The sequence below is a fragment of the Genypterus blacodes genome, unplaced genomic scaffold, assembly GCF_046128005.1.
Source record: "Genypterus blacodes isolate CSIRO-AG114 ecotype Tasmania unplaced genomic scaffold, CSIRO-AGI_Gbla_v1 ptg000385l_1, whole genome shotgun sequence".
Classification (NCBI taxonomy): domain Eukaryota; kingdom Metazoa; phylum Chordata; class Actinopteri; order Ophidiiformes; family Ophidiidae; genus Genypterus; species Genypterus blacodes.
Window position 1 is genome coordinate 1 of NW_027467164.1, and position 25471 is coordinate 25471.

General features: G+C 50.9%; 2 protein-coding genes across 6 annotated transcripts; both read left to right on the forward strand.

Moving 5' to 3' along the window:
• The first annotated feature begins 5609 nt into the window (after nt 1-5609).
• LOC142989180 (rho guanine nucleotide exchange factor 28-like) lies at nt 5610-19293 on the forward strand. Of its 2 annotated transcripts, XM_076138609.1 has the most exons (29): nt 5610-5727; nt 5846-6213; nt 7158-7326; nt 7459-7570; nt 8394-8436; nt 9128-9217; nt 9760-9883; nt 10584-10728; nt 10888-10943; nt 11507-11564; nt 12036-12177; nt 12301-12443; nt 12524-12664; nt 12768-13018; nt 13124-13249; nt 13362-13479; nt 13807-14061; nt 14165-14241; nt 14337-14515; nt 14667-14764; nt 14872-15066; nt 15596-15727; nt 15822-15943; nt 16040-16087; nt 16204-16308; nt 16667-16816; nt 17617-17868; nt 18007-18388; nt 18481-19293. In XM_076138609.1, the coding sequence occupies exons 1-29, from the start codon at nt 5620-5622 to the stop codon at nt 18666-18668; spliced, it is 4377 nt and encodes a 1458-aa protein (XP_075994724.1). In that variant the 5' UTR covers nt 5610-5619; the 3' UTR covers nt 18669-19293. The 2 variants fall into 2 exon arrangements, with proteins under 2 accessions (XP_075994724.1, XP_075994725.1); XM_076138610.1 differs by lacking the exon at nt 9128-9217.
• A 578-nt stretch (nt 19294-19871) lies between these two features.
• On the forward strand, nt 19872-25345 carry osmr (oncostatin M receptor). Of its 4 annotated transcripts, none has more exons than XM_076138593.1 (17): nt 19872-20071; nt 20223-20374; nt 20447-20600; nt 20936-21208; nt 21408-21537; nt 21632-21783; nt 21882-22015; nt 22162-22303; nt 22737-22822; nt 22958-23171; nt 23269-23451; nt 23548-23649; nt 23938-24102; nt 24195-24338; nt 24463-24541; nt 24638-24762; nt 24971-25160. In XM_076138593.1, exons 1-17 carry the CDS (start codon nt 19960-19962, stop codon nt 25018-25020), a joined length of 2397 nt encoding a protein of 798 aa, XP_075994708.1. In that variant the 5' UTR covers nt 19872-19959; the 3' UTR covers nt 25021-25160. The 4 variants fall into 4 exon arrangements, with proteins under 4 accessions (XP_075994708.1, XP_075994707.1, XP_075994705.1 ...); XM_076138592.1 differs by having other exon boundaries at nt 19877-20071; nt 22737-22801; nt 24638-24710; nt 24971-25345; XM_076138590.1 differs by having other exon boundaries at nt 19879-20071; nt 24638-24710; nt 24971-25345.
• Nucleotides 25346-25471: the final 126 nt, after the last annotated feature.

Below are 25471 nucleotides of genomic sequence, written 5' to 3' on the forward strand. Positions count from 1 at the left end.
GAGAGAGAGACAGAGAGAGAGACAGAGAGAGAGAGACAGAATGAAGTGACTGGAAGTGGGTCTCTTCACAGGATCCTTTGGCCTTGTACCCTGGAGTGTGTGTGTGTGTGTTTGTTTGCGTGTGTGTGTGTGTGTGGAGTGTGTAGACACGCAGACATATCTCATATCTCTGAGGCAATCATGAACTCACAGGGTTAATGATTTCTCCTGCGTCTCAGACTCACTTGTGCTGCTCTGTCTGCCCTCATGTTTGTCTTCACTGTAGGTTCTGAAGTCACTCCTATGTTTGACTTGCTCTCTCTCTCTCTCTCCCTCTCTCTCTCTCTCTCTCTCTCTCTCTCCCTCCTTCAGCAGTCACTCTTTCCGGCCGTCAATACCCTCCTCCCCCTCCTCCTGTCAGCATGTGTTGATCTCTCTCTCTCTCTCTCTCTCTCTCTCTCTCTCTCTCTCTCTCTCTCTCTCTCTCTCTCTCTCTCTCTTCCCCCTCCGTCTGTCTGTACCGTGTGTGGCAGCCGAGTGAAACAGAGTCGAGCGAGACCCGCAGATTTGTGTCGACCGACAACAGCGAAAGGAAGAAGCGGTAAGATAGGGACAGAAAATAGCAGCAGGGAGAGAGAGAGGGAGAGAGAGAGGGAGAAGACCGGGGAGATCGGGTCCCGGCTCAGACAGTTGGTTCAGAGTTGCATATGGGGGGAAGGGGAGGACGGTAGGGGGAGGGGTTGTTGGGGTAGACAGGAGGGAGGGAGGGGGGGGGGGGAACATGCTGGCTCACTCCTGAAGTGTCAGAATCTCCAGCGGGGCTTTGGGAGAGGGGGAGCCAGTGTCGCCGCTCGTCCCGGGGTCGGTCTGGTTCCATTTATTCATCGTACGCCTCGGCGCCGACGCTCGGAATGAAGATCGGGGCCAAGATAAGCAAGTAATGGATTCTGACTCGGACTCTCCTTTCAACTACTCCTGGCCTTCTTTCCCCAAAATGAGGATACGGAGGAAGACGGGAAAAAAGGTAACGGACAGATTGTGGGAATATAATTTTGCTGTTTCGCCACTTTGTCAGTATTTAACTTCCTTTACGCGTTTCATTTAACGGTCTAACATAAGAAGGGAAGGAGCCTCTAACATGCTGGCTGTTGCATTCCTAACCAATATTAGATGCTTGCTGATAGGACGTGTGTGTGTGTGTGTGTCCCCTCATAGCTCCATCATGTGTGAAATTCTACCCCTCAACACCAGCGACCCTCCTGACAGACGCGTTTCGCCGCGCCAGTGTCGGAACAATAAAGTTAAAATTAGACGGTTGGCATTACACGATCCTTACTCACCGGCCTCCACTGCTGCGGCACAATGAGAGTGAGGTAACCGCGTGTTTGTCAGTGATGTAACCTGATATCTGGCAGTGTGTCGGGGAATGTCAGACGTCCACTCCGCGCTTCCAATCTGCCGTTGTTGTTTTGTTTTGTTTTTTTGGCTTTGGACGGCCTCAGACTGCTGCGGCGAGCTTGAATGAACCCGCTGAGGCGCCGGGGTCGGAGCCCTGATGTTGTGTAGCTGTGGGGAATGTTGAGGTCACACAGGCTACCTGCACTCGGCCACCTGCAGACCATCAAGTCCCTTTTTAAAGAGACGAAGCTGCTTGAGTTTCAGTCCTGGCCGTAGTATCTATCAAGTATTGTGTGCGATCGCTTCATTGATCACTGCAGAGCCTGGCTGGATGTGTGAAAGAGTACAGCCTTTATGTGTGTGTGTGTGTCTGTGTGTGTGTGTGTGTGTGTGTGAGAGAGAGGGAGACAGACAGAAAGCTCAAGTTACTGCCATGTCTGTGTCACGGTTCAGATCCGGTGTTTCTTCCCTTTCTTTCACCAAAACCTCCAGATTGTTTCCACGCTTTCTTCGCCGCTCATTCTCTCCCGCCTCCTCTGAACACGCGTGTGTGTGAGTCCGAAGCCATGATTAAAAAGCGTTGCACCTGTGAAGTGAAATGTGATTCCAGGTGTGTTTGTTTCTCTGCTCTGTCCCTCTCCCTGGATCCTCTGGGGCTGGCTGACGCACTGAAACGTAAACACCACGTGAGCTCACAGTGTGACGCTGGGGCCGGCGTGTTTGACCACAGGTGTCATAACTCAGAGGGGAGTTTGTGGACCTTGGTGGACGCTTTGCCTGCGGACGACTTAGACGGCCCCGCAGAACGCCGGAGTCAAACAATGACCTCCTCACTGCTTAATAATAATAATAATAATAGTTAATAACAGCCCCGGTGTTTGGACTCTGGCTCTGCTTCTCGGCCCGAGCTTGTTGTTTCACTCTGACCCCCGGTTCTGCCGAGTGACAATTGTTTAGTGTGGCGCTTAGCGTGCGCTTACATCATAAAAGCAGTGACGGCGTGGACAAATAAGCGTTGGAAAGTTACAATAAACAAGCCTCAGTGTTTCTCACAATTAAGCATTATGACTCTGTTTACCTTCACTTTTTTTTTTTGGTACATGAGCACAGGGCCGTCTCCTGAAGAGTGTGAGCGTGGAGAAAGAGTCCTTGTGACGGAGCGGCCTCCCCCTTTCCATCCTGCCTTCTCACTCTCACTCTCTTCTCTCTCTCTCTCTCTCTCTCTCCCTCCCAGGGGTGTGCGCGGGTTGAAGGGTCACTCTCTGTGTTTAACCGCTCTGGTCTGGAAACCTCGTGCTGACTACAGTCTTTGTCTGGGTCTCTGTAGAGTTCTCTCTCTCTCCCTCTCTCTCTCTCTCTCCTCCTGCTCTCACTCTCTCCATCTCTCTCTCCTGCTCTCACTCTCTCTCTCTCTCTCTCTCCTGCTCTCACTCTCTCTCTCTCTCTCCTGCTCTCACTCTCTCTCTCTCTCTCTCTCATGCTCTCACTCTCTCTCTCCTGCTCTCTCTCTCTCTCTTGCTCTCTCTCTCTCCTGCTCTCTCTCTCTCCTGCTCTCTCTCTCGCTCTGTCTCTCTCGCTCTCTTTCTCTCTCTCTCTCTCCCTCTCTCTTCCTCTCTCTCTTCCTCTCTCTCTCTCTTTCTCTCTCCCCTGCTCCCTCTCTCTCTCTCCTCTCTCTCTCCCTCTCTCCTGTCTCTCCCTCTCTCTCTCTCACCCTCCCTCTCTCTCTCTCTTCCACTCTCTCCCTCTCTCCTGTCTCTCTCTCTCTCTCCCTCTCTCTCTCTCACCCTCCCTCTCTCTCTCTTCTCTCTCCCTCTCTCCTGTCTCTCCCCCTCTCTCTCTCCCTCTCTCTCTCTCTCTCTCTCTCTTCCACTCTCTCCCTCTCTCTCTCTCTCTCTCCCCCCCCTCTCTCTCTCTTGTCTTGTGGGTGCTACTGTATAGGGTCAGCTCTCACAGAGGGACGTGTTCTGAATATTATATGCTGCGCTGCAAATTCCGCCTCTTCGGAGCAAAACTTCTATCCAAACAGCCTCACAGGCCACTCTGCATTCTTCAAGGTGCACTTTGTGACGGGGGGGGGGGGGGGAAAGCGACGGCTGCAGCCTGCGATAACACCGCTTCCCTGGGCAGATAGATTGATTCTGTGCTGCTCAAACTTGTCAGTAATATGAACTCCCTGTTATTGTCCCAGATAACTAATGTTAAACACAGATTTCAGCGCCTGACAGTAATGTTGAGCGAGGCTGTGTTTATGGGTCAGAGGTGTGTGAGTGATGGAGCCTTTGGCAGCCGGCTGTGGCTTTGGAGTCGGACCAGAACTCGGAACTATTAGGCCAGTCTGTCAAGTTCCTGAAGTGGGTTTGTATGGAATATTATCCGCCTTCAAACGGCGGTGTGACCCACATCCAGTTCCTGCCCTCTGGATCTGATGTGGACAGAAGCAGAATAGAAGTTTAAAACGACTGTGGGAGAGATATTATGGTCTGAATTCAGGTTCAGAAAGGCAGAAGCTTTTATGTTTTCCTCATTTGCTTCAGTCTGCAGTTCATCTGAGCTCCACTGAGAGATGGAGATGCAGTTCTAGAGACGACTCGGGGCTTTAGAGGTTTCAGGGTCGATACGGAGTCGGGCCTGCGTGGATCCGTGCGGCGGTTTTCGCCGTGTTTACCGCGTCTGCTCCAGGGCGGAACAGGACTCATCTGGTGTCCTCGTCAACATGGGCTCGATTCCCCATTTGCCTTGCAGATTTATCGGGCACGCTGCCTACAGGAAGCACAGCCGACTGTGAGTGTGATTTATTCTCTGGTACAGATGCTGGACCAGTGCTCCCCTCCCCTCCACAGAGATCAGGCCCTCCACAAAGCCACACTCAGCTAGGAATCAGCCCTGCCACATACATGTTTGCGTGACACAGACATTGTCTTGGCCCTTGGCGTGTCCTCACCAGGCCCCTCCCCCTCCCCTCCTCCTGGTCAGGCTGATGGGCGCTGCCATGGTGCTGCCACTGGTTTTCCTCCATGAAGCGTTTGAGTGATTGTGAACGCTCTGCTTTGCTTCACATGCAGCTCCATTCTCAGTTTGACCACATTTGTTTGCCACTCAGCAGTTCTGGGCTCAGTGCCTTGTTATTTGCTCAGTTTCATGTTTTGATGTCAAAGAAAAAGGGGCTCTTTCTTGTTTTTGTGGAATTATACAGCGACGAAGCTTTGAAGAAGACATTGGGCAGCGAGACACACGCAATCTGTGTGATCAGTGAGGGATGAGGTTGAGTTTAGTCATGTGTCATGTGTGTGTTAATGGGACGTGTGTGTGTTGTAACCTTGTTAGTTTGACGGCATCGTTATCATTGATTTAAGCCTGATGGTGTAAGTGTGTGTGTGTGTGTGTGTGTGTGTGTGTGTGTGTGTGTGTGTGTGTGTGTGTGTGTGTGTGTGACGGCACATTAGGTTTATATGTCTGGAACTTTATGTGCTCATGTTTTGTGTTACAGATTATTTGATTCTCACACATTAGATTATCTCACATTTTAGTCTTTCATTGCTCTACAAGTCAAGCATTCCAGGAATATCTCATTAGTGGTTGGTGTGTAGTGATTGCTAAGGCTTTCGGTGTGTGTATGTGTGTGTGTGTTGTTGTTGTTTTACCCGCTTATGCCTGAAATAACTTCTAAGAAATTGTGTTGAGGAGAAGCTGTGTTTTGTGGAGTGTAACATCCATCCCAGAGGGAGCGGTGTGTGTGTGTGTGTGTGTGTGTGTGTGTGCGTGTTTTGAGAGAAGGAGCGTTTCCTCTGTTACAGGCTGAGCTCACAGTGACCCCAGTGTGCAGAGAAGGTTCCTCTCAATGCCACTGTGTGCTCACAGGACTGAACCCACGCAGGGCGGGGATGGAACCTTTCTACACATGTGTCCAAAACACCAGCACACCCATTAAAGCCCACGTGTGTGTGTGTGTGCGTGTGTGAAGGGCGACACAAACATCTACGCACATGCTCACAAGATGCAACCTCTGAGACTCCTTGACTGCAACTGCCCAGGATGTCCTCGTCTCACTTCCTGTGTTTGTGAAAAGTTATTTGGTGTTGCTGTGGAAACCAAATGTGGTACTGAGAAATCCTCTCTCTCTCCCTCCCTCCCTCCCTCTCTCCGTCTCTCCCTCTCTCTCCCTCCCTCCCCCTCTCTCTCTCCCTCCCTCCCTCTCCCTCCCTCTCTCTGGCTCTCTCTCTCTCTGTAGAGAAAGGTCAGTCGATGAGGGACAGCAAGGCCTCGTCCCCGACTCGTGCTGCAGCTGCCAGACTGTCGGCCATGATACACGGCAGAGACCAAGTGTACGCCAACGCCATGCTGGTGCAGCAGGTGAGTCTGACTGTAGACTTCCTCTCTCTCTCTCCCCGTGTGAGCGAATGATGCAAGCAAAGCCTCCGACACATGGTTTCTATAAATGACTCAGTGGAGCTTCATCTTCTTGCTCCAGGTTGGCGATGTGGACATTAAGTATCGCTCTCCAGGCGATGAAGAAGAGGCCTCCTCGCCAAACGCAGGCAGCCCCAGCTCGGACTCCTGCCCCGTGGATCCTCCTGAGCAGCAGCTGTCGCCGTCGCCGTCGCCGTCCCTGAGCAGGCAGAGGGGAATCCAGACCTGCAGCCTCAGGAATCACAGGGAGCCGTCCCCTCTTCCCGTCTCCCCCACCTCTCCCCTGGCTTCCTCCCCATCTTTTCCTTCCTCCCCCCTGGCTTCAGCCTTCCGTTTGTTCGAGGGAGTACAAAGGTGCCAGACCAGCCCGGTCTCTCCTGGCTTCAGTCACAGAGGAGTCGGCGTGCCAGAGGCGACCCGGGGCCTGAGGTAGGACCAGGTCTTCTTTATTCCTTAGGCTTAAACTATCCAAACGTTATACAAGGGCGTAAAACCTGAGAATTAATTCATACAGGCAATGAGTGTGAACTATTATTTAAACCCCAGTGCTTCTAATCTGACAGCCAATCAGAATCATCGGTGGAAAAATGAAGGCAACATTAATGTTCCCCACCCATTAGGATACTTTGTGTGATTTGGTTGTTGACAAGAATGAAATCTGTCACTTTCTGTGACGTATGTTCAGAATCATTTCTATGAGATCTCAGCAGAACTTTAGAGCTTCGGCGCTGCGACGGCGTCCAGGGAAGCGAAGGTGCAGGAAGTGACAGGAAGCTCCAAACAATAGAGCTGTTTGTGTGTTGAAGTGGGGCCGGTACATTTCACAGCATGCAGCTTCCTCTACGGAGCGGAGGGGAGAACATGTGACTTATACAGCCGCATGTATGTAATATGTGATGAGGAGGAGGAGGAGGAAGAGGAGAGTGTTTAGCAATATCTAGCCTGGCCTTTGCAGGTGATTCATATCTGTCAGTGATGATGATGATGATGATGATGAAGGGGTGCTTGTTTCCAGCTCTCCTCCACACAGGTCACTTGTTAAATATGTGTGTTTGAGATCAGAACGTCTTCAGGTTTGTGTTTCACCTAATATGGACAAAAGCACAAACAGTCCTCAGTGAATATGAATACAGTCTCTAAAAATGTAATGTGTGTGTTTGTCTCTCTCTCTCTCTCTCTCTCTCTCTCTCTCTCCCTGTGTGTGTGTGTGTGTGTGTGTGTGTGTGTCTCTCCGTGTGTGTGTTTGTGTGTGTGTGTGTGTGTGTGTGTGTGTGTATGTGTCTCTCCCTGTGTGTGTGTGTGTGTATTTCTCTCTCTTTCTCCCTGTGTGTGTGTGTGTGTGTGTGTTTGTGTGTGTGTGTGTCTGTATACAGTCCCAGTCTTGAATGTGACAGCGGAGACGAGGACATACTGGGACATTCCTACCCGTCCTCGTCTTTAAAGCTGCACCACCCCACCTTGAGGTCCCGCTCCAGAGACTCTTTTGACGCGTTGCCAGATTTGGACGCCACACACACCGACGCCACACACACATCCACCAAGGTACCGTCACATCCTTCATATTTAACTGTGTATATAATGGATCCTGACTGCCGTGAGGTTTGAACCTGTGATCCTTCTGTTCTTCTTCTGCATGGAGCTTCACTTTATCCTCTTCTTCATCTCTTCCCCCAGAGCCCGGAGGAGGCGGAGGTCCGTCTGCGCTCCTACTCCTACTCCTCCCCCAAGGCCAAGCCCTCTCGTCCGCTGCTAAACCGAGACGCCACCGTCTCTGACCCGGCAGAAGGTGAGTCAACTCTGACCCCTCTGCCGTTTGACCTTTTCCCTCCACAGGGGCCGACTGAGCATGGAACACATGGGCCACATGTCTGACTGAGGGACGGCCCGGTCAGGTGTCATAAATCAAGTGTGTGTGTGTGTGAGATACGTGTGTGTGTGTCCTGTGTAGACGGAGCGTTCAGCAGCAGCGGACGTTCTCTCCTTCAGACGTTATCTCTCTCTAAATCACTCTCTCGTCTCAACCAAGTTAGTAAGTGGAAAGTAAAGCCCCCAAACAGCCGCGTCGACACAACCTGGGGACATGTTCAGGGACTCTAGATGTCTGTGGGAACTTTCAGCTTCGGGTGACGCCGTCCAATAAAGGAATCACTTCTAATCGTGACTGATCAGGGACAGATTTGCTCCAAAGCTTGACGGCAAAGCATTTCTATCTCTTTCTCTCTGTATTGAGACCAAACGCTGGTTTACACGACACGACGACCCACGAGTCGCTGTGAAAACCGGGGGCGATGCATTTTGTATCCGGTGGCTTTGGGGGGAAACGCTGTGAGGAAGAAGAAGCATCGCTGTGTTTCTGCTCTGGGCTTGGGTTTCTGCTTCCTCTTGGTTCTGGTGTTCCATCTCTGCTGTCAGCAGTTGATCCATGTTGCCGTTCCTCCCTCAGGGTTTGCTGGACTCGGGTGTTTTCCAGGTTTCTGAATCATTTCCCCTTCGTTCTGATCGCCATGACTCCTCTTAATCGTCTCAGCTGGTGTCTGGAGAATCACTTCTAATGTTCTCATGTGTTGTTCCTAACTCATGTGCCACACCTTTGCTCCTCTACATTGCAGAGCAGCGAGCCTTCAGCCTGACAGAGACGACCAGAGAGAAAAGGTAAAAACCCTCCTCCTGTCCTTTCAGAAGCTCAGGAACCATCCGGGCATCGCAGGGCCCCGTGCTCAGACTTGTGTGTCTCCAGTGTTGAACCTGTGGTTGGCTCTGACTGGCCAGGATGTGACAGACTTCCTGCTGCATGGCCAGAACACGCTCTGATCGCAAATAACACACAAACTAAGTCAGGAGTTTGCTGGACTTCAGGCCTCAGAAGCGTCCAGCTCCCGTCCACTCGTAGCGTGTTGTTGTATGGAGTAGCCTCTGATTCACAGGCCTAACAGCTGCCACACTGTTTGTTTCATTTCATCTTCATGCCATAGGTTCACATTCATTCAGTTGTGTCACTCAGATCGATCACGCTCTAATACATTCTGCTCACTAATAAACATGCATCGCTAACGGAGGAAGCTTCATATGAGATCATGTTAGAGAAACACTTCATGGTGTTAGATTAGATAAGTTTATTATAGTAATAGTATGAAATGTGGATGTTGTCTCTTTCACACCATCAGTAAAAACTCCAACATAACTATTTGCTTATAATCTGTGCAGTAGTTTACTTGAAGCGTGTGTAGAGTAAATGTCCATGTGACCGTTTCCCATTCCCGGTTTGTTCCATTGGAAGTGTAGCTGCTGTGTGTCCTTGTTGCCTTGACCACAGCCCGGTCTAAGGTGTGTTTAATCCACGCAGGGGTTTGGGTTTCCGTAAGCGGGCCCAGTCAGCCGAGGAGGAGAGCGGCGCGTCGCTCCAGCATCTCACCCTCACAGAGTTCCTCAAAGAGTATGTGTCCGCCCCCCAGGGAGCCATGCATGTGTGGCTTAACCCTCTAACCCCCGCCATGAATCCACCGCCCAACTCATCCATTAACAACCCGGCGTCTTTACAGGCGTGTGTGCTCAGACACGAGTACCTGACACACACACTAACGCCGGCCTCGCTGCCTCGCTCCATGTGGCGTCGCATGTAACATCTCTCATCTTCACTCTCCTTCTTTGTTGCCTTTCACCTAGATTGTCTAATGTAAGGAACTTGCATCGAAGAGAGCCGACCCCTTATTAATTGTGGGCTCGCCAAGGTCATTCTATAAATAACCCAGACTAGAGTCCTTAGTGACTGTTGGTGTAAAACTTCCAAGCATGGCAAGCATGTTGTTAAGAGTCCAGGGGTCCTGGAAGATTGTCTGGACATTCTTTCATTCCAGCATGACACCTTTAGCTTCTTAGTTTCTGAGAGTACTAATATGATGGATGTGGGTATTAAAAGTGTGTGTGGACCTTGTGGACCGTGTGATAAACTGACCGCTGACTGTGATGTCGACACAGGATCGAGGATGAGGAGTGGGACAAATATATAATCCCGTCTAAGGTCGAGTCGGAGAAATACAAAGTGAGCCGGACCTTCAGCTTCCTCAAGAGCAGGATGTCCAGCACACGCAACAAGACCAAGGTGAGGAAGATTACAAACTCATCTCCCAAGAGCTCAGAACAGGCTGGAGGAGAATCTTTATAGTGGAGCTTTATAACACGGAGCAGAGAGCTGGAAGCCCTGCAGTAAAAGCTTTAGCAGCGCTCTGATAGGCCAGATCTGAATTCCGATCTCGGGGCGCCATTGTCTGTAGCCGGTGCCTTTATTTGGCCAAGGAGAAAATTCCCTTTTCTCAGGTCTTAGCAACAGGGCACAGAGTGAACATGCCCTCTTACATAAGGCGCAGACCCCCAGCACGGCTCAGGCCAACCAAAACACATTCCATAGTGCCGGGTGCTCTCGTAAACACGTGAGCGCCCGGCGTGTCTCCTTGTAGACGCAGACGCGGGACACGCTGAGGCAAACGTGCACTCTACTCTTCTTCACTTCCCTGTACAGTTTGATGAGTAAATAAACACGGCACAATCACACACACACACACACACACACAGGAACCCCCTTAATAACCCCCTAAGGATCTCAGCACCCCTCAGCAGCCCCGTCCCTGTGGGCCTTAAGTAAGTAAATAGACAAGGTCACTCCGAGGGCCCCTCAATCTCAACAAACTCCACTTTAACAGGTGTGGTTTCAGGATGAAGGTCTGCCCCGGGCCCGCTCCTCATCCTCCTTTCTACGCCAAGATGTCAGCTCAGTGAGGTTTTTGCTCTGACTTGTGTTTCAGGTGAAGGGGAAAGAGGTGAAGGAGGGAAAGGAGAAGGCGGGAGCTGCTAACGGACACCAGTTTGCGCCCGTGTCTCCATCTGGTCCCGCTGTGTGTGTGGCCTGTGATAAGTCTGTGTCCGGGAAGGAGCTGCTGCAGTGCTCCAGTCAGTATCTCACCACATGTTGCTTTATGTCTACAGGCTGAACTGTTTGGGGTTTTGTGTGAATCTGTAATTTGCAGGCTCGCTGGTTTTGTTTACCATGAGACACCAGGTCACATGTGGACACACACTGATCAGATTGATGTGGATTTACTCTTGCAGGCTGTTCCCTGAGCGTCCACAAGGGGTGCCGTGAGTCGGTTCCAGCCTGTGGAAAGGTAAACCATCGGCCTCACACACACACACACACACACACACCTCACATGACCCCACTGCATTGATCCTGATCTGTGTGACATCATCCAGGGAGATGCTCACAGGAAGCGTTTGTGATCTGAATGCTGTTCTAAGTGTGTGTGTGTGTGTGTGATGGTGTGATCCGTCTCGCCGTGCGATCAGGACGCGTTTACGAGATAGACTCCACTCACACACTGATGTAAGAGTGTGATGGGCCAACAGGTGTGTCTGGCATCACGTTATTACATCTCCACTCCAGAACACAACCCAGCCCGTCTAAATGTTCTTATTGGTGCGCTCCTATGGGTAGTGTGTGTGTGACGCCATCACCAGCCTCTGATGGATCACAGAGCTCACTGAGGCTCTGAGGGGTGTTTTACTTTAAAAGTTGTTGTGTTGCCATAAATCAGACATGAGTGAAGCAGCCACGACAACATGAAGCCCTGTTCCACATTAAAGGGACAAACACTGTGCTTGTCCAGCTACTGATGTCAGGATGTTTGTGTGTGTTTGTGTGTGTGTGTGTGTGTGTGTGTGCCCTCAGAAGCCACAGGAGAGGAATGCAGCCATGATGAAAAGCAAGACCATGCCCCCCTCACAGAGTGAGTCAGAAATGACAGCGGGTTCACCCTCCCCCCCTCTCCCACAGCGCTCTCTCTCTCTCTCTCTCTCTCTCTCTCTCTCTCTCTCTCTCTCTCTCTCTCTCTCTCTCTCTCTCTCTCTCTCTCTCTCTCTCTCACCCTGCCTCCTTCTCTCCCTCCCTCCCCCTCTCTGTTCCATGCTGCTCTTTACCTGGTTAAAAGAAGTTAAATTTTAATCTTCCTCAGTGGGGGTCTGTGTGTGTGTATGTGTGTGTATAAATACTCAACAGGCTCCTCAGATCTTAACCGACAGAGGCAGTTTCTGTTCTGTGTGTGTGTGTGTGTGTGTGTGTGTGTGTGTGTGTAGAACATGTGAGCAGCTCCTCACTGAGATAAACAAAGCACACGGACACTAAACAGACACTCAGCCTGTTTGCCTCTCCGGTGGGAGAGACTCCAAACTGTGACCGACTGATTTCTCCTCCAATCCAGACTCCCTGAGAGAAACGTCTGCCTCCTCCTTCTTCTCCTCTTCCTCCTCCTCCTCCTCTTCCACCGCACTTCCAACAGCCAGAGAGAAGAGAGAAGCGATGGCTCCTCTCTCCAAAAGCCTCTCCATCTCCATAGATACCAGGTTGGCCTTTGATATCAAGACGATGTTTACATTAATCATTTGAGAGACTTGTTGATATGGATTCTGCTTTGTTTTAGTGTTTAACTTGAAGTCCACGTTGCTCCTTGTGTGTCTTCTGTGCAGGCGGCTCAGTGACGCCTCAGGCCTGGATGCTGAGGCCGGTGCGGCGCTCTGGGCCAGTTGCTCTCTGGCCGATGAGACGGCGTTCGCGGCAACAACGGCGGCGGCGCCCCTGCCGTCTACAGACCCGCCCGTCACCACAGAGGGTGAGAGAGCCAGGGTTACACGGTTATTCATCATTCATGGATAAATAAAGATTAGAGATGAGTTAAAGTGTTTTGTACAGAAGCAGCCGACGCCCCTCTGCTCAGGGGCCTGTCTGCTGACCTGCTGGGCCTGGAGGCGGAGTCATGGAGTCTGGTGGTCAGTCCAGACTTCTGCAGGCATCTGGACAAACACACCATCAAACGCCAGGATGTCATCTACGGTGAGACGTCTTCCTTCCTGTCCTGTCTCTTCTCAGTAAAGATCCAATCTGCAGTTGTCAGCATATCCCAGTACCCATAATGCACCTGTGCTGCCCCATACAGAGCTCATGCAGACGGAGCTGCATCACATCCAAACCCTCACGGTCATGTCGGAGGTGTTCAGGAGAGGAATGCTGGAGGAGCTGCAGCTGGACTGGGACTCTGTGGCCAGGATGTTCCCCTGCTTGGACCCGCTGCTCCTCTTCCACAGGAACCTCTTCGGAGCCCTGCAGGAGCGGCGTCAGGCCACCAGCCAGCCGGAGAGTCCAGGGAATTACCTCATCCAGCGGATTGGAGACATACTGCTACAGCAGGTTTGTCAGAGATGGATACAAACACGCAGACACACACACACACACACACACAGACACACACAGACACACACGTGCGTACTTCATGTCTGATGTGCTTCTTCTCAGTTCTCAGATGAAAACGCAGAGAAGATGAAGCAGGTCTACGGAGAGTTCTGCAGTCATCACACGGACGCCGTCAACGTCTTCAAAGAGCTGCAGCAGCAGAACAAGAAACTCCAAAACTTTGTCAAAGTACGCCTCGGCCCTTCACACCGTTTGTCAACACTCCCGTCTTGCAAAATAGTAAAGATCTGGAATGGATGCGACGATTCCCTCACAGTTGCTTTGACCTTTGCCCTCACAGCAACAGAGCAATAACTCTCTGGTCAGGAGGAGGGAGATGCCGGCGTTCATCCTGCTCGTTACTCAGCGCATCACCAAGTACCCGGTGCTGCTGGAGAGGATACTACAATACACACAGGGTGAGGATACTGACAGGGATCCTCTGCTGCAGGGAGCGAGACTCAGGGCAGTGAAGGGAGGAGTACATGTGCTCGCCTAGAGAAAGAACTGACAGTTGGAAAATGATGCTAGTGGTTGAGGCAAAATTACAGATTTCAGAGATAGATAATAAATATAAGTTGATTTAAAACCTAGATGGATTAGTTTTGTATCTAGTATATTGGAAGTATTGATGAGATGACAAGATGCTTTCACAACAGAGAGACTAGGACAGACTAGCAGCTTTGCAAAGCGACAGGTGGCGTTACTTTGCTGTGACCTCTCTGCTTCCTGTTTTCCTCCCACAGCGGGCAGCCAGGAGCACTCGGACCTGTCGGGCGCTCTGGCTCAGATCCGTGACGTCATCGCGGCGGTGGACCTGACGGTGAGTAAGTACGAGCGGTGTCAGGAGCTGCAGGAGGTTCTGGCCCGGCTGGAGAACAAGAGCTTCGCCAAGCTGAAGAATGGAAAAGTGTTTCGCAAACAGGAGCTGCACAGCCAACACAGGGACCTGCAGCATAAAGGACTGGTCTACTGGAAGACCGCCACCGGGCGCCTCAAAGGTGTGAGGAGGAGGAGGAGGAGGAGGAGGAGGAGGAGGAGATGTGTTCCCAGCAGGGTTTAACATTGAACAGACACCTAACGTCTCTCCTGTTCCCTTCTCAGACACGTTAGCTCTGCTGCTCACAGACGTTCTGGTTTTCCTGCAAGAGAAAGACCAGCGCTTCGTGTTTGCTGCTGTGGTAAGCCTCAAGCTCAGGATCACTTTTGACACAAACACAATTGTCTTCCATCAATTCCCTGAAACGTCCCCGGGCTTCATCCCTTCATCTTCCAGGACCAGAAGCCTCCTGTGATCCCTCTGCAGAAGCTCATCGTCAGAGAGGTGGCCAATGAGGAGAGAGGCATGTTCCTCATCTCGGCCTCCTCGGTGGGACCGGAGATGTACGAGGTTCACACCACCACCCGGGAGGAGAGGAATGCGTGGATGAGACACATACGGCAGGCTGTGGAGAGGTACGGCGCCCGCACGTGTTCGCCTTTCATACTTCTGTGTGTTTATCTGTGTGTGAGTCTGCTGAGTGTTTGTCTGCATGCATGTCTACTCTCTGTTAATGTGTGAGTGTGTGTGTTATTCATTATCTCACCCCCCGGGGTCTCATGGCAGCTGTCCTGAGGAGGAGGAGGAGGACGAGCGGAATGCTGAGACGGAGGAAGCCAAGCGAGTGGCAGAAGTGAGAGTACAGAAGATCAGCAAGTTCCAAGGTCAGATCATATCTCTGTGTGCCTGAATGAGTTCTGACCCATTTCCTCTCTACAAGCAGCAACATGAGATGTGAACTTGCCTGTTGTGTGTCTGCTGTGTTGTGCAGAGACGCTGCTGGGTCAGGACCAGCGCATCTGCAGCAGCCTGGAGGAGAAGCTGCAGCTCTACGCTGAGCTCACAGAGTTAACCCTCTGCTCTTCATCTGAGCCGGTCCCACAGCGCCATCTGCTGGTTCAAACGGACACGGACGCTGAGGTGCCACGTCAGGCCTCCACCTTACTCACAGCTGCTCTGAAGGAAGGTGAGACACAAGCGGCTACCGGGGGCCACAGGAAGTCCATCAGCTCGTCATGTCAGCCGTTATCTGTCACAGTTTGTTGCTGTCTGGACTCATGAACACTCACACACTTTGGATTTGCTCTCCTGTCCTGGGGGTCTGAGCAAGAGAATACCGTCACACACATGCAGGCTGGGGAGTTGGATACTCTGAGTGTGTGTGTGTGTGTCTGTGTCTGTGAGATCGCTCTGATCATATTAATGTCCCCACACAGGATATGAGACAGAACAGACTGCGTGGTCAGAGGACACGGTGTCCCTCAGTGTGTGGAGCTCTAATCTGCCCCTAAGGCGTTAACTGAATTCTATGATCCAAGTTTCCTCTCTCAGCAAACCAAACCTCTCTAATAAGCCAGACAACATAACAGACAGCTCATGACATCACTGAAACTGAAGCAGGAAGGACAGTGTGGTCTATTTTCAACATCAGTCAGATCCCATTCTTCAATAATAAAGTGAAAGCTGACAGACTTGTTTGTTTTCTTCTCCTGCAGCGGAGAATCTGATCGTCATCCTGCGAGCTCGTGACGGCCTCCCGGCTCAGAGCCACAGCTCTCCTGTGCGAGGCCCAGAGTGCTGCAGCTATAACAGCCACGGCAGCAGCGTGCAGGAGTCTCCCTCTGAGCGTCAGTCACTCACTGTGCACGCCGATGCTGTGTCCTGATGTTTGTCACACTCACGTGTTACAGCGGTTTGTTTCTTCTCTCCTCGCTCCTACAGCCGATTATCTGAGCACGCTCAGCATGAGCTCCACCTCTCTGGACTCCACCGGCACAGACAGCATGCTGTGGAGCTCTGCTGTGGACCTGAGGCGAGGGGACACTAAGGGGACGCTGCTAAAGGTCCAGCTGCTCTCTGGAGATGTGTGTTTGCTTTGATAGATAAATATATTTGACTGTTTTAAGGTAATAACACTGTCATCACTCTGTGTTCTATAGGTGGCAGAGAGCGTCCAGAGTCTGACTCAGCTGCTCTTCAGTCTGCAGGTGTGTGTGTGTGTGTGTGTGTGATCAAAGTCACTGTACAACATTATTATATTTCTGCTTTGGTTACACTAAAGTGAGGTGAGTTGTGATGAAGTGTCTCCCCCTGGTGTCTGCAGGCTGCCATTACACTCCAGGACAGCTGCTATGAGGTCCAGAAACTCCTTCTCCAGGAGGGAGAGCGATCGCAGCCCCGCACCCCCACGGCCCTGCAGAACACTGTGGTACTGTTCACTACATGTTCACTACATGTTCACTTCACTGTGGGACATTTAGCAACAACACAACAGTTGTGCAAGTGTCTCATTTGTTTTCATTCCTGTCATCGTATCTGTACATCCGGGCACTGAAAGAACAGGGAAGTTGAAGTGTAGACGCTGAGAAACACTGCTGAGGCTTCACCACAGATACAAAAGAAATTAAATTCTGTTGTTGTCCCAAATAACTCAGGAATATGATGACATCATTCCTCTGTTGAAAGAAACTAGAAACACGACATTCACTTATGAGGCAGTACTTTTCTTTTCTTTAGTTTTAAAACGTCTGAATAATAACTCATACGATCTCCCCACCGTCACCCAGGAGCAGGAGAAGCAGAGGAGCGGTGAGAAGAGGAAAGAGGAAGTGGAGAGGAAGAAGGACGAGGTGGTGGAAGTACAGAAACTCCACGGGAAGCTGAGACAAGAGCAGCAGCGATGGGACAAAGAGTGTGTGGCCCGGGAGAAGCAGCAGGTCAGAAGCTCTCATAGGCGTCTCACACACACGCGCGCACACACACACACACACACACACACACACACACACACACACACACACACACACACACACACAGAGTCACAGCACAACAGAAACTGCCTCTGTCGGTTAAGATCTGAGGAGCCTGTTTAGTATTTATACAGAGACACACACACACACACACACACACACACACACACACACACACACACACACACAAACTGTGCTCAGCATCGTTCACACTGAGGCCCCAAACCTTCCCATCCATGTCACATCTAAATGAAAGTTCACTCTCCTGTGTGTGTGTGTGTGTGTGTGTGTGTCTCAGCCACATACAAACTGCAGTGTGACCCCCGGTCACGCTCAGGGGAGGAAACATCTCACACATAGATTGTGTAGATATCCTCTGTGGCCTGAGTTACAGATGTCATGCTGGGAGGAGGAGGAGGTGGTGTGACTTCCCTTTTCCTCATATCAGCGATCAAACAGAGCGGCTGCTACACGAAACCACCAAATATGTTTATCTGACATCCTGTACCTGCCTGTCAAGACTACTGGAGTCTTTTCTTAGCTACAGTGAACGATCTTATCCTGTGTTTGGAGCGGTGCCTTTAAGAGTGCAGTGTTTCAGGGTGGAGCGGTCCTTTAAGACTCCAAGTTGCTCCTCAAGCCCTCAAGTTGCAAGCATTTCAATCTTTTATTCACATTGAACTACCAGAAGTCTCATAACTACAGCCACCGAGATCAACTTTGCCTGAACTGATTTGTAAACCCTCTTGCAAATGCTCTGTACCCAGATTGAGCAGGAGAGTCTGCTGGAGCACCGGGAGCAGCAGTGCCTCTTCCAGGTGGAGCGTCTGCGCTGTGAGCGAGAGGAGCTGGAGGCTCAGCTGCTGGAGTATCAGCACAGCCTGGACCGGCTGAGGGAGGGGCAGAGGAGCGTGGAGAGGGAGAAGGAGAAGGTGGACGCCCAGCAGCGCCTCCTCCAAAGCTGGAGACACAACCGGCAGAGCAGCCTGCCCGTCACCATACCTCTGGACGGATACCAGGTCAGATATAAGGAGGGGGAGGCATGGAGAGGAGGGGGAGGAAGGAGGAAGAGGGAGAAGAAGAGAATGTAGCAGTATTTCATTAGTATATAGTCCTAGCACAGTTCATCACTCTGATCTTCTTATCCTTCTCTCCAGGTGAGCGGCCACATCCGCTCAGGCAGCCTGGACGGTAACTGCTCAGTGTACGAGAACGAAGCGGCGCTGCTGGCGACCCTGCAGCAGAGTCGCCTCCGCCCGCCGACCATCACCAACAACAACAACAACATCCAGCACCAGCGCCTGCTCGTCTCCGCGCCCAGGAAGAACCACGACGGGACGCTGCACGCCGGCATCGCCAGCTTCAGCCTCAACCCCAGCCTGTACAACAGCCTCAACACGCTGCTCAGCCAGTCGCACGCCAAACCCTCTCCGGACGCTCTGCAGTACACAAACAGCCACGGCTGCTCGCGCTCCCTGGCCGAGCCCTTCGGCAGCGGCGGCGTCACTGCGCCGCCGCGGCCGCCCAGGACCATCAACAGTAAGTGAACTCGCGGTGAGACAGTAAACATGCAGCCGAGTGGTGTATCTGTGACCTCACCGTGTTCTTCATCTCATCTTCCTGCCTCACAGGTTTCAGCCCTCAGTTGGACAGGCGATCCCTGCAACCCTGGGGGTCAGAGGTCACAGGGGTGGAACTGTTTGAGGACAACTTCGCCTCCTCTCCCTCTCTCACCCCCCTCCTTCCTCCACAGGCGTATCTCTCTGTGGAAAGACAGAACGGCGAGGAGGCAGGCGAGGAGAACGTGGTTTATCTCTGAGACTCACGGCGGAGGACGCAGCGGCGCCTCAGCATCGCTCCCGCTGCTCTCTGGTGTTCATGTGGGCGTGTCTGGGTGTCACGCCGGCGTCCGCCTGACTGTGATGGATGGAAGCTCTTGTGAAAGTTGTTTTTCTACCAAACGTTCTTTAAAAACCCAGGATAATCAAATAAGGGACAAAGAAAGCAAACTCAGAAATCCTCTATGTGCCTTTTGTCATCGTGTGTGTGACTATTAACCCTCCGTCCTCCTGCATAATCAAGCCGCTGTGCCTTTTGTTCCCAGACCAGCTCTCGGTCAATCAGCCCCCCCCCCCTCTCCTCTTCAAACGTAAATCAGTGTTTCTACTTCTGTTATGGCCTTTTTTCAGTTTCAGTCGCACTTTTTCTCACAGCAGATGAAGCCACGCCTCCTAAACACCTGAAGAGACTTCACCATGAGCACTTAGCGCTAAAGGACTGTTCTGCCCGGCAACAACAACAACAACAACAACAACCCAAACGTGATTCCCGTGTCTTTAGCCGTCTGAACATCAATCGAATATTTAAGAGCCTCTGAACGACATCATATATATTGTATAATACTAAATCTCTGTATAGTTTTATGGACATGCTACCTGTGTACACTGTGTTTGAAAAGGGAACTCATATTCTTCTCATTGTTCTCCTCACTTAAGTGCCAAAAAAGAATCTTGCTACCTGATGCTGTAAGAAGTGATCTCTGTAAAGTTCTCTGCTGATCGTCTCTACGTTAGTAATTTATTGTGTGTGTATAAATTGCCGGGTGCACAGTTGTGACCTGTGTGCTCCCCCTGTAATCTGTGTAATCAGAGCTGATGTGCCATATTATTCTGAATATAAAGAACTGGTTTGTTTGCGAGCACTGTGAGTTTATTTGCTGTTGTTGATTGATTTTGTGTGTTTGATGTTTCGCATGGACAGGAGGCGGCACACGGTTCAGACACAGCACAAGGAGAGAGAGAGCAGGTGGGATGAAGGAGGGTTAATCAGGAGAGGGACACACACACACACACACACACACACACACACACACACACACACACACACACAGAGGCAGACAGGGGGACAACAGGAGACACAGCAGGAGAGAAGGAAGACGCTGGAGCTGGAGTCACGGACGAGCTGAGACACAAACGGCTTCCTGATTCCGCAACAACCCCCCCCTGTCTCCGCCCACTCATGCAGTTTCCCTTCTGCAGCAACACATACAGTATATTCTGGTCAGGCTGACTCATAACACATTCAGCTTACATGCTGGACGTTCATCTGGCATGAGAGTGGAGCTGGAGTCTGATCGTCCTCCGTCTATCATGAGTTTAATCTCATTTTGTAGCCTGTTTGCGTTGCTGTTGATGTTCTCCAGTGGCGTCTGCATGGATGCGGGTAAGTTAGACTCCATCCTCACTCCATTTAAGTTGAAGAAGAACTTTTCCCATCAACATTTTCCCCATTAAGCTCATTGAAACATCTACAACACATGACAAACACTTAAGAAGCTGAGCGTTGCGGTTGTTGCTGTGTGTTCTCTGCTCAGTGTGGAGGCCGAGCATCAGCCGGGTGCAGGCGCTGAGTGACGAGCAGCGCCTGATGGTGACATGGCGGGCAAACACCAGTGGCTTAGTGGGGGAAAGGGATGTCTATCAAGTCCAGATTGGCCTCACTGAGAACCTCACCATCGTTTACAACGTGAGTACTGGAGGCTCTGGATCTAAAGGTGTTAGTGTGAAGCCTCTTCACTCTGCTGTCTCTGTGATCCAGGCCAGCGTGAGTGTGTCCCCGCTGGATTCACACCAATACACATGGACCTGGACTTCAGCTCTGCCTCTGGAGTGTGAGGATCACTCGGTCAGGATACGGCGTCTCTACAACCGGTCTGAGCCGAGCCCCTGGAGTGACTGGGCGGTGCACTATGGTAAGATGAGAGCAAACACTCGCAGGTTTGTTGTGTTGTTGCGTTGTCAGTCTGAGTGATAAGATCAGGGACAGTGAAGCCCTGCCCCACTAATCTTTCCATCAGTGTTGCACAACTGGGACTGATGCAACCCCCTGCATCTAACCTCCTTTAGTAACCATATAGAAATAGATCACTTAGATATGAGCTGACATTCTGAATAAGACGGTTGCTTTATCGCAAACACGGTTGATTTCCATCCAAATACACATAAAGATACAAACATAAAAGGTAGATTGGCTTCCCAGTCTTAACCACAGCTGATCTGACCTCTCCTGACCCCTCCTGACCTGTAGGAGCCCGGCCAGAGAAGCAGACCCAGATCTTCCCCTTCCAGCGTGTGCTGAGGGAGGGCAGCGATGTTCTGCTCTGCTGCGTTCCTCCTGCAGGAGTCCACATCACCAGCATGGCCTTCGACAACAGCAACTACAATCTCATCAGCGTCGGAGACCGAGTGAAGGCCATCGCTGTGAAGGAGCTGACGATCCCCGACAGACTCATCAAGCCTCTCTTATTCAGCTGCAGTGACAGCACACAGCAAACACTTCACTTCTGGAACTACGTCAGCTGTGAGCTCCAATGTTTGTGTGATTGTAGACGTTCTTCCAAAAGTCTCTCACTCCCATTGAACGCGCGTGTGCGCGTGTGTGCGTGTGTGTGCGTGTGTGCGTGTGTGCGTGTGTGTGTGTGTGCGTGTGTGTGTGTGTGTGTGTGTGTGTGTGTGTGTGTGTGTGTGTGTGTGCCTGTGTGTGTGTGTGTGTGTTCCAGTTCCCCCCTCCAAGCCCTGTAATATCAGCTGTGTGACTGCAGACATGGCGACGGTCACCTGTACGTGGGATCCAGGCAGAGAACCGATTCCGTTTGATTACAACGTTGAAGAAGTCAAACTCCGCATCCAGTAAGAGCATGTTGCCACACAAACATGGATGGACGCATCTTCACCTGTCCAATAAAGAGCCAATCATCAAGTGTTTGCTTTTGCGTGTTGAAAGCAGGAACTCTGACCAGGTGGGCGTCGCCTGCGAGCCGTTGTCCTGCAGCTTCCCTGTCGTGCCGCGTTTAGAAGAATACAACATCACTGTGGTGGTGAGGAACCAGCTGGGGGAGGAGCGAGAGAGCCACAGCTTCAACCTCTCAGACAGAGGTCAGGGGTCATGTGGCCCTCTAAGCACATTCACGCCAGGAAGACAGTTCACCCGCTTCATTCACTCTGAGATCTGATGTTCTGTGTGTTGTTGTCAGTGTTTCCTGTTGTGGAGAGTGACATAGTGATCCCTGGGGTGACGGACGCCACTTTGTCCTGGATCGTCCGTGGCAACCTGACTGGGCTGGGCCTTCACTGTCAGGCCACTGCAGACCCAAACAGCCTCACCACGGTCGGTTTAACTCTTTACTGTCACTGCAGACTGCGAAGACGTGCATCTCACTGTCTGTGTGTGTGTGTGTGTGTGTGTGTTTGTGTGTGTGTGTGTGTGTGTGTGTGTGTGTGTGTGTGTGTGTGTGTGTGTGGGTGTGTGAACAGGTGAACTGCCAGAATGTCAGCGGTCTCTGCGAGGTCAAACTGGAGCATCTGCATCCCAACAGCCGCTACTCCTCCAGGTTACGCTGTGCTGTCAGGGGGAAACGTTGGGGAGACTGGACGCAACCCAGAACCTTCATCACCTGTGAGTACCAAGACTCCTGAGGGACCGGGTCACCTGGACATGGACTGTAGTCAAGACCTCCTTAATCTAAGCCCCTGATCAGACTGAGACAGAGACTAAAGCTGCTCCTAAGGCCGTTTAGAAACAACAACAATCCGTGCACACACACACTCTGACTGCAGAGTTAATGAATCACAACAGGTTAATAAGTGAATCAATACGTGCCTGAATACACACATGCTGCCCTGAGATGGTCCAGTGTGTGCGTGTGTGTGTGTGTGTGTGTGGAACATCCATGCTGGGGAGAACTGTGGATACATTTCTGTTTTTGTACCACTTTATAATTCAGTGAGGATTTAGTGTATTTTAATTGAATGAGGCTCAGTGGAAGTCTGAATCAGTCCATCCAGCTTGTTTTCCCTTTTAAGAAATGTCTCCTATGTCCTTTCTTTAGATCCATTAGTAACTCTGGACCTTTGGAGGAGGATAGAGCAGCCGTCCAGCTCACACACTCGTCAGGTGACTCTGTTGTGGACGCCGGTGAGGTCGCCTGCTTTCCCTCAAACGTGCTGCTGAGAGAAGAATGTTGGCGTGAAAGCATTTGTTGATCTTCAGTGTCGTCGATGAGACTGGACCGCTGTAAAGCTCTCTAACTGATACATGTTCTGTTCTCAGCGCTTCACAGGCTCAGCAGCGGAGGTGAACATCCGAGGTTACGCCCTTCAGTGGTCACAGGGAGGTGAGAACAGGACGAGGCGGCAGGACAGGGGACAAACCCAGGCCGGGGTCTCTGTGGGTCCAGGACGCTGTGACATCACAGTGGAGGCGGTTCTGGACGTGGGTTCCTCCGTCCCGGCTCACATCACTGTGTCACAGCTGGACCACAGAGGTGAAGGAGCCAGTTTGGATTTAGAATCTGAAGAATCAGCATCAGAAGATTTGAGTTTGTGAGTGAAACGTGTGTGAATCTTGTATTTCCCGTCCAGACGGTCTCCCTGCAGAGAGGCGGTTGAGCGGCAGTCTGGCTGCAGGTTTCAATCTGTCCTGGCATGAGCAAGGCAGCGCCCCTTGTGGCCATGTTGTGGATTGGTGTACAAGGGGAAGCAAGGAGTCCTGTGATCTGAAATGGATAAAGGTGCCAGAAGGAAACGTGTTGATCTTACCTGCTGGTAGGTTTACACAGCTTTCTTCTTCTGCAGATTGTTTACAGACTTGAGGACAACTTCCTGTTTGGACACTGATGTCATCCTCCCATTGTTTTATAGAACATTTCCAAGCAGATCAGCGGTACACCTTCAGCATCTATGCATGCACAGAACATGGACACACACTGCTGGACAGACAGACTGGATACCTGCAAGAGCCCAGTGAGTTCATTTGATTGGTTGAGGATTTAAAACAGAAAAGCAAAGTCTGAAATTGTCCTAAACCTACACAACCGTGCACAAAACTTCAATTAATAGGAAAATGAAAATGACAAAAACAATTATATACATTTCTTTTAACCTCCAGAATTATTGATGATCAAACCCTCCCACAATGCATTTCTGCCGTAGGTCATAGAAGCTGCTGTGTTGCTGGGCTGAGGCTGTTGTTTTCATATTTTGTTGTCATTCTGATTCATTCTTTCTCCTTTGAAACTTCCTTTTCCTCAGAACCCCAGCAGTTGCCGGTTGTGCAAGAGCCGGTCCACAGCACCTCCTCCTCTGTAACGCTGGTGTGGAGCTACGACGAGGAAGATCTGACTCGTCTGGGATTCATCACTGGTTTCCTGGTGACGGTGCAGGAAGCATCTGAGAGGTCACAGGGTCACATGACGAGTAGGTTTTACTGTTTAACTGATAATCACTTTCATTCATTCGTTCCTATTGGAGGTTTATGAGTTGATGTTTGTCCTCCTGTCTCCATGTAGACGTGTCTGTGGCAGATCCCCATAGCAACACTGTGACCATAGAGGGTCTGAGTGAGAACACAGAGTACACACTCTGCCTGAGCGCGCTCACTAAGGAGGGGCCCGGCCCACCGGCCAGGGTCACCATCAGGACCGCCACCAACTGTGAGTTCCATCACATCGGGCACAAACACACACACACACACACACACACACAGGTGCAGCTGTTCTCTGCATCATGACTGAGTGAGGTAAGTTTGACCCTTGAACCTCCGTGTGATGTTTGTAGACTCCTACTTGGTGACGATCCTGGCCCCCATCCTGTTCCTGCTGGGCGTCGTCGTCCTTCTGTGGCCTCAAAGGAAAACGTGAGTAACTCCCAGCTCACACCTTCATCCTGCCCATCACCATGATGATGATGAAGATGATGATGAGGAGCTTCTCTCTGTCCTGCTTCTCTCCAGGCTGAAGGAGTTCTTTGCCTATCCTGCTGGAATGAACATCAAAACTCTCAACTTGGACGACCTCCAACATGAGGTATGGACCAACCACTCAGCTGGGAAACAGGAAACAGGAAACAGTGTTCTTGGTAACCATGGGTGACACACACAACATGGAATATACAAGTAGGGAATTGGTATTTGAACATTTGGAATTCATACAAATGGAGAAAAAGGTATTAGTGATGTTGATGGCTACTCTTCATCCACCTTCACACTAAGTTCACTAAACTGTACTTTATAAAGTGATATAAAGTTTATAAAGCGTGTTTATTTCTCCTCTGCATGTTGCTGCAGACCAGGGAGAAGCTCCAGCACCAAACAGTGGAGGAGTTTGTCGTCTCTGAGATTGAGATCCTGAATGTTGGACGTCCTTTGACCTCCACACAGACAGATGCTGAGCTCCAGAACACTCCGCCCACCTCTGCCTTCCCCTCCCCCTCCCCATCATCAGTGTCACTCCCTTCAGATGACTGCGTTTCACTCATTGGTCATTACTATCCCCAGCTGTCTGCAGAGCTGCTGCAGAGGTCAGACTTTCAGAAATCAAGCCTGATTAACAGAAGCTACTTTAACCCCACAGAGGAGGAAGAGGAGGAGGATTCATCTGAAGCCCATCAGGTCACACTCAGTGTTACAGACGACTACGTCTCACACATCTTACATGAATGATGTCAGCAACAACCAAACAGTTTAGATGATAAATGTACAGTGGAACATTTACAGTTAGTTCCTGCATGTAAATACTGTAAACAGATGTTATGATTGATTCTGATGGACTGTATGCTGAGATTTATG

Bases quoted from the DNA above. Each gene is read 5' to 3' on its own strand.
- osmr (XM_076138590.1), top strand. From the start codon at position 19,960: ATGAGAGTGGAGCTGGAGTCTGATCGTCCTCCGTCTATCATGAGTTTA. The intron at 20,375-20,446 runs GTGAGTACTGGA...TCTGTGATCCAG, and splicing joins ACCTCACCATCGTTTACAAC to GCCAGCGTGAGTGTGTCCCC. The intron at 23,172-23,268 runs GTGAAGGAGCCA...TTTCCCGTCCAG, and splicing joins GTCACAGCTGGACCACAGAG to ACGGTCTCCCTGCAGAGAGG.
- LOC142989180 (XM_076138609.1), top strand. From the start codon at position 5,620: ATGAGGGACAGCAAGGCCTCGTCCCCGACTCGTGCTGCAGCTGCCAGA. The intron at 14,765-14,871 runs GTCAGATCATAT...TGTGTTGTGCAG, and splicing joins GAAGATCAGCAAGTTCCAAG to AGACGCTGCTGGGTCAGGAC. The intron at 15,944-16,039 runs GTCCAGCTGCTC...TGTGTTCTATAG, and splicing joins CTAAGGGGACGCTGCTAAAG to GTGGCAGAGAGCGTCCAGAG.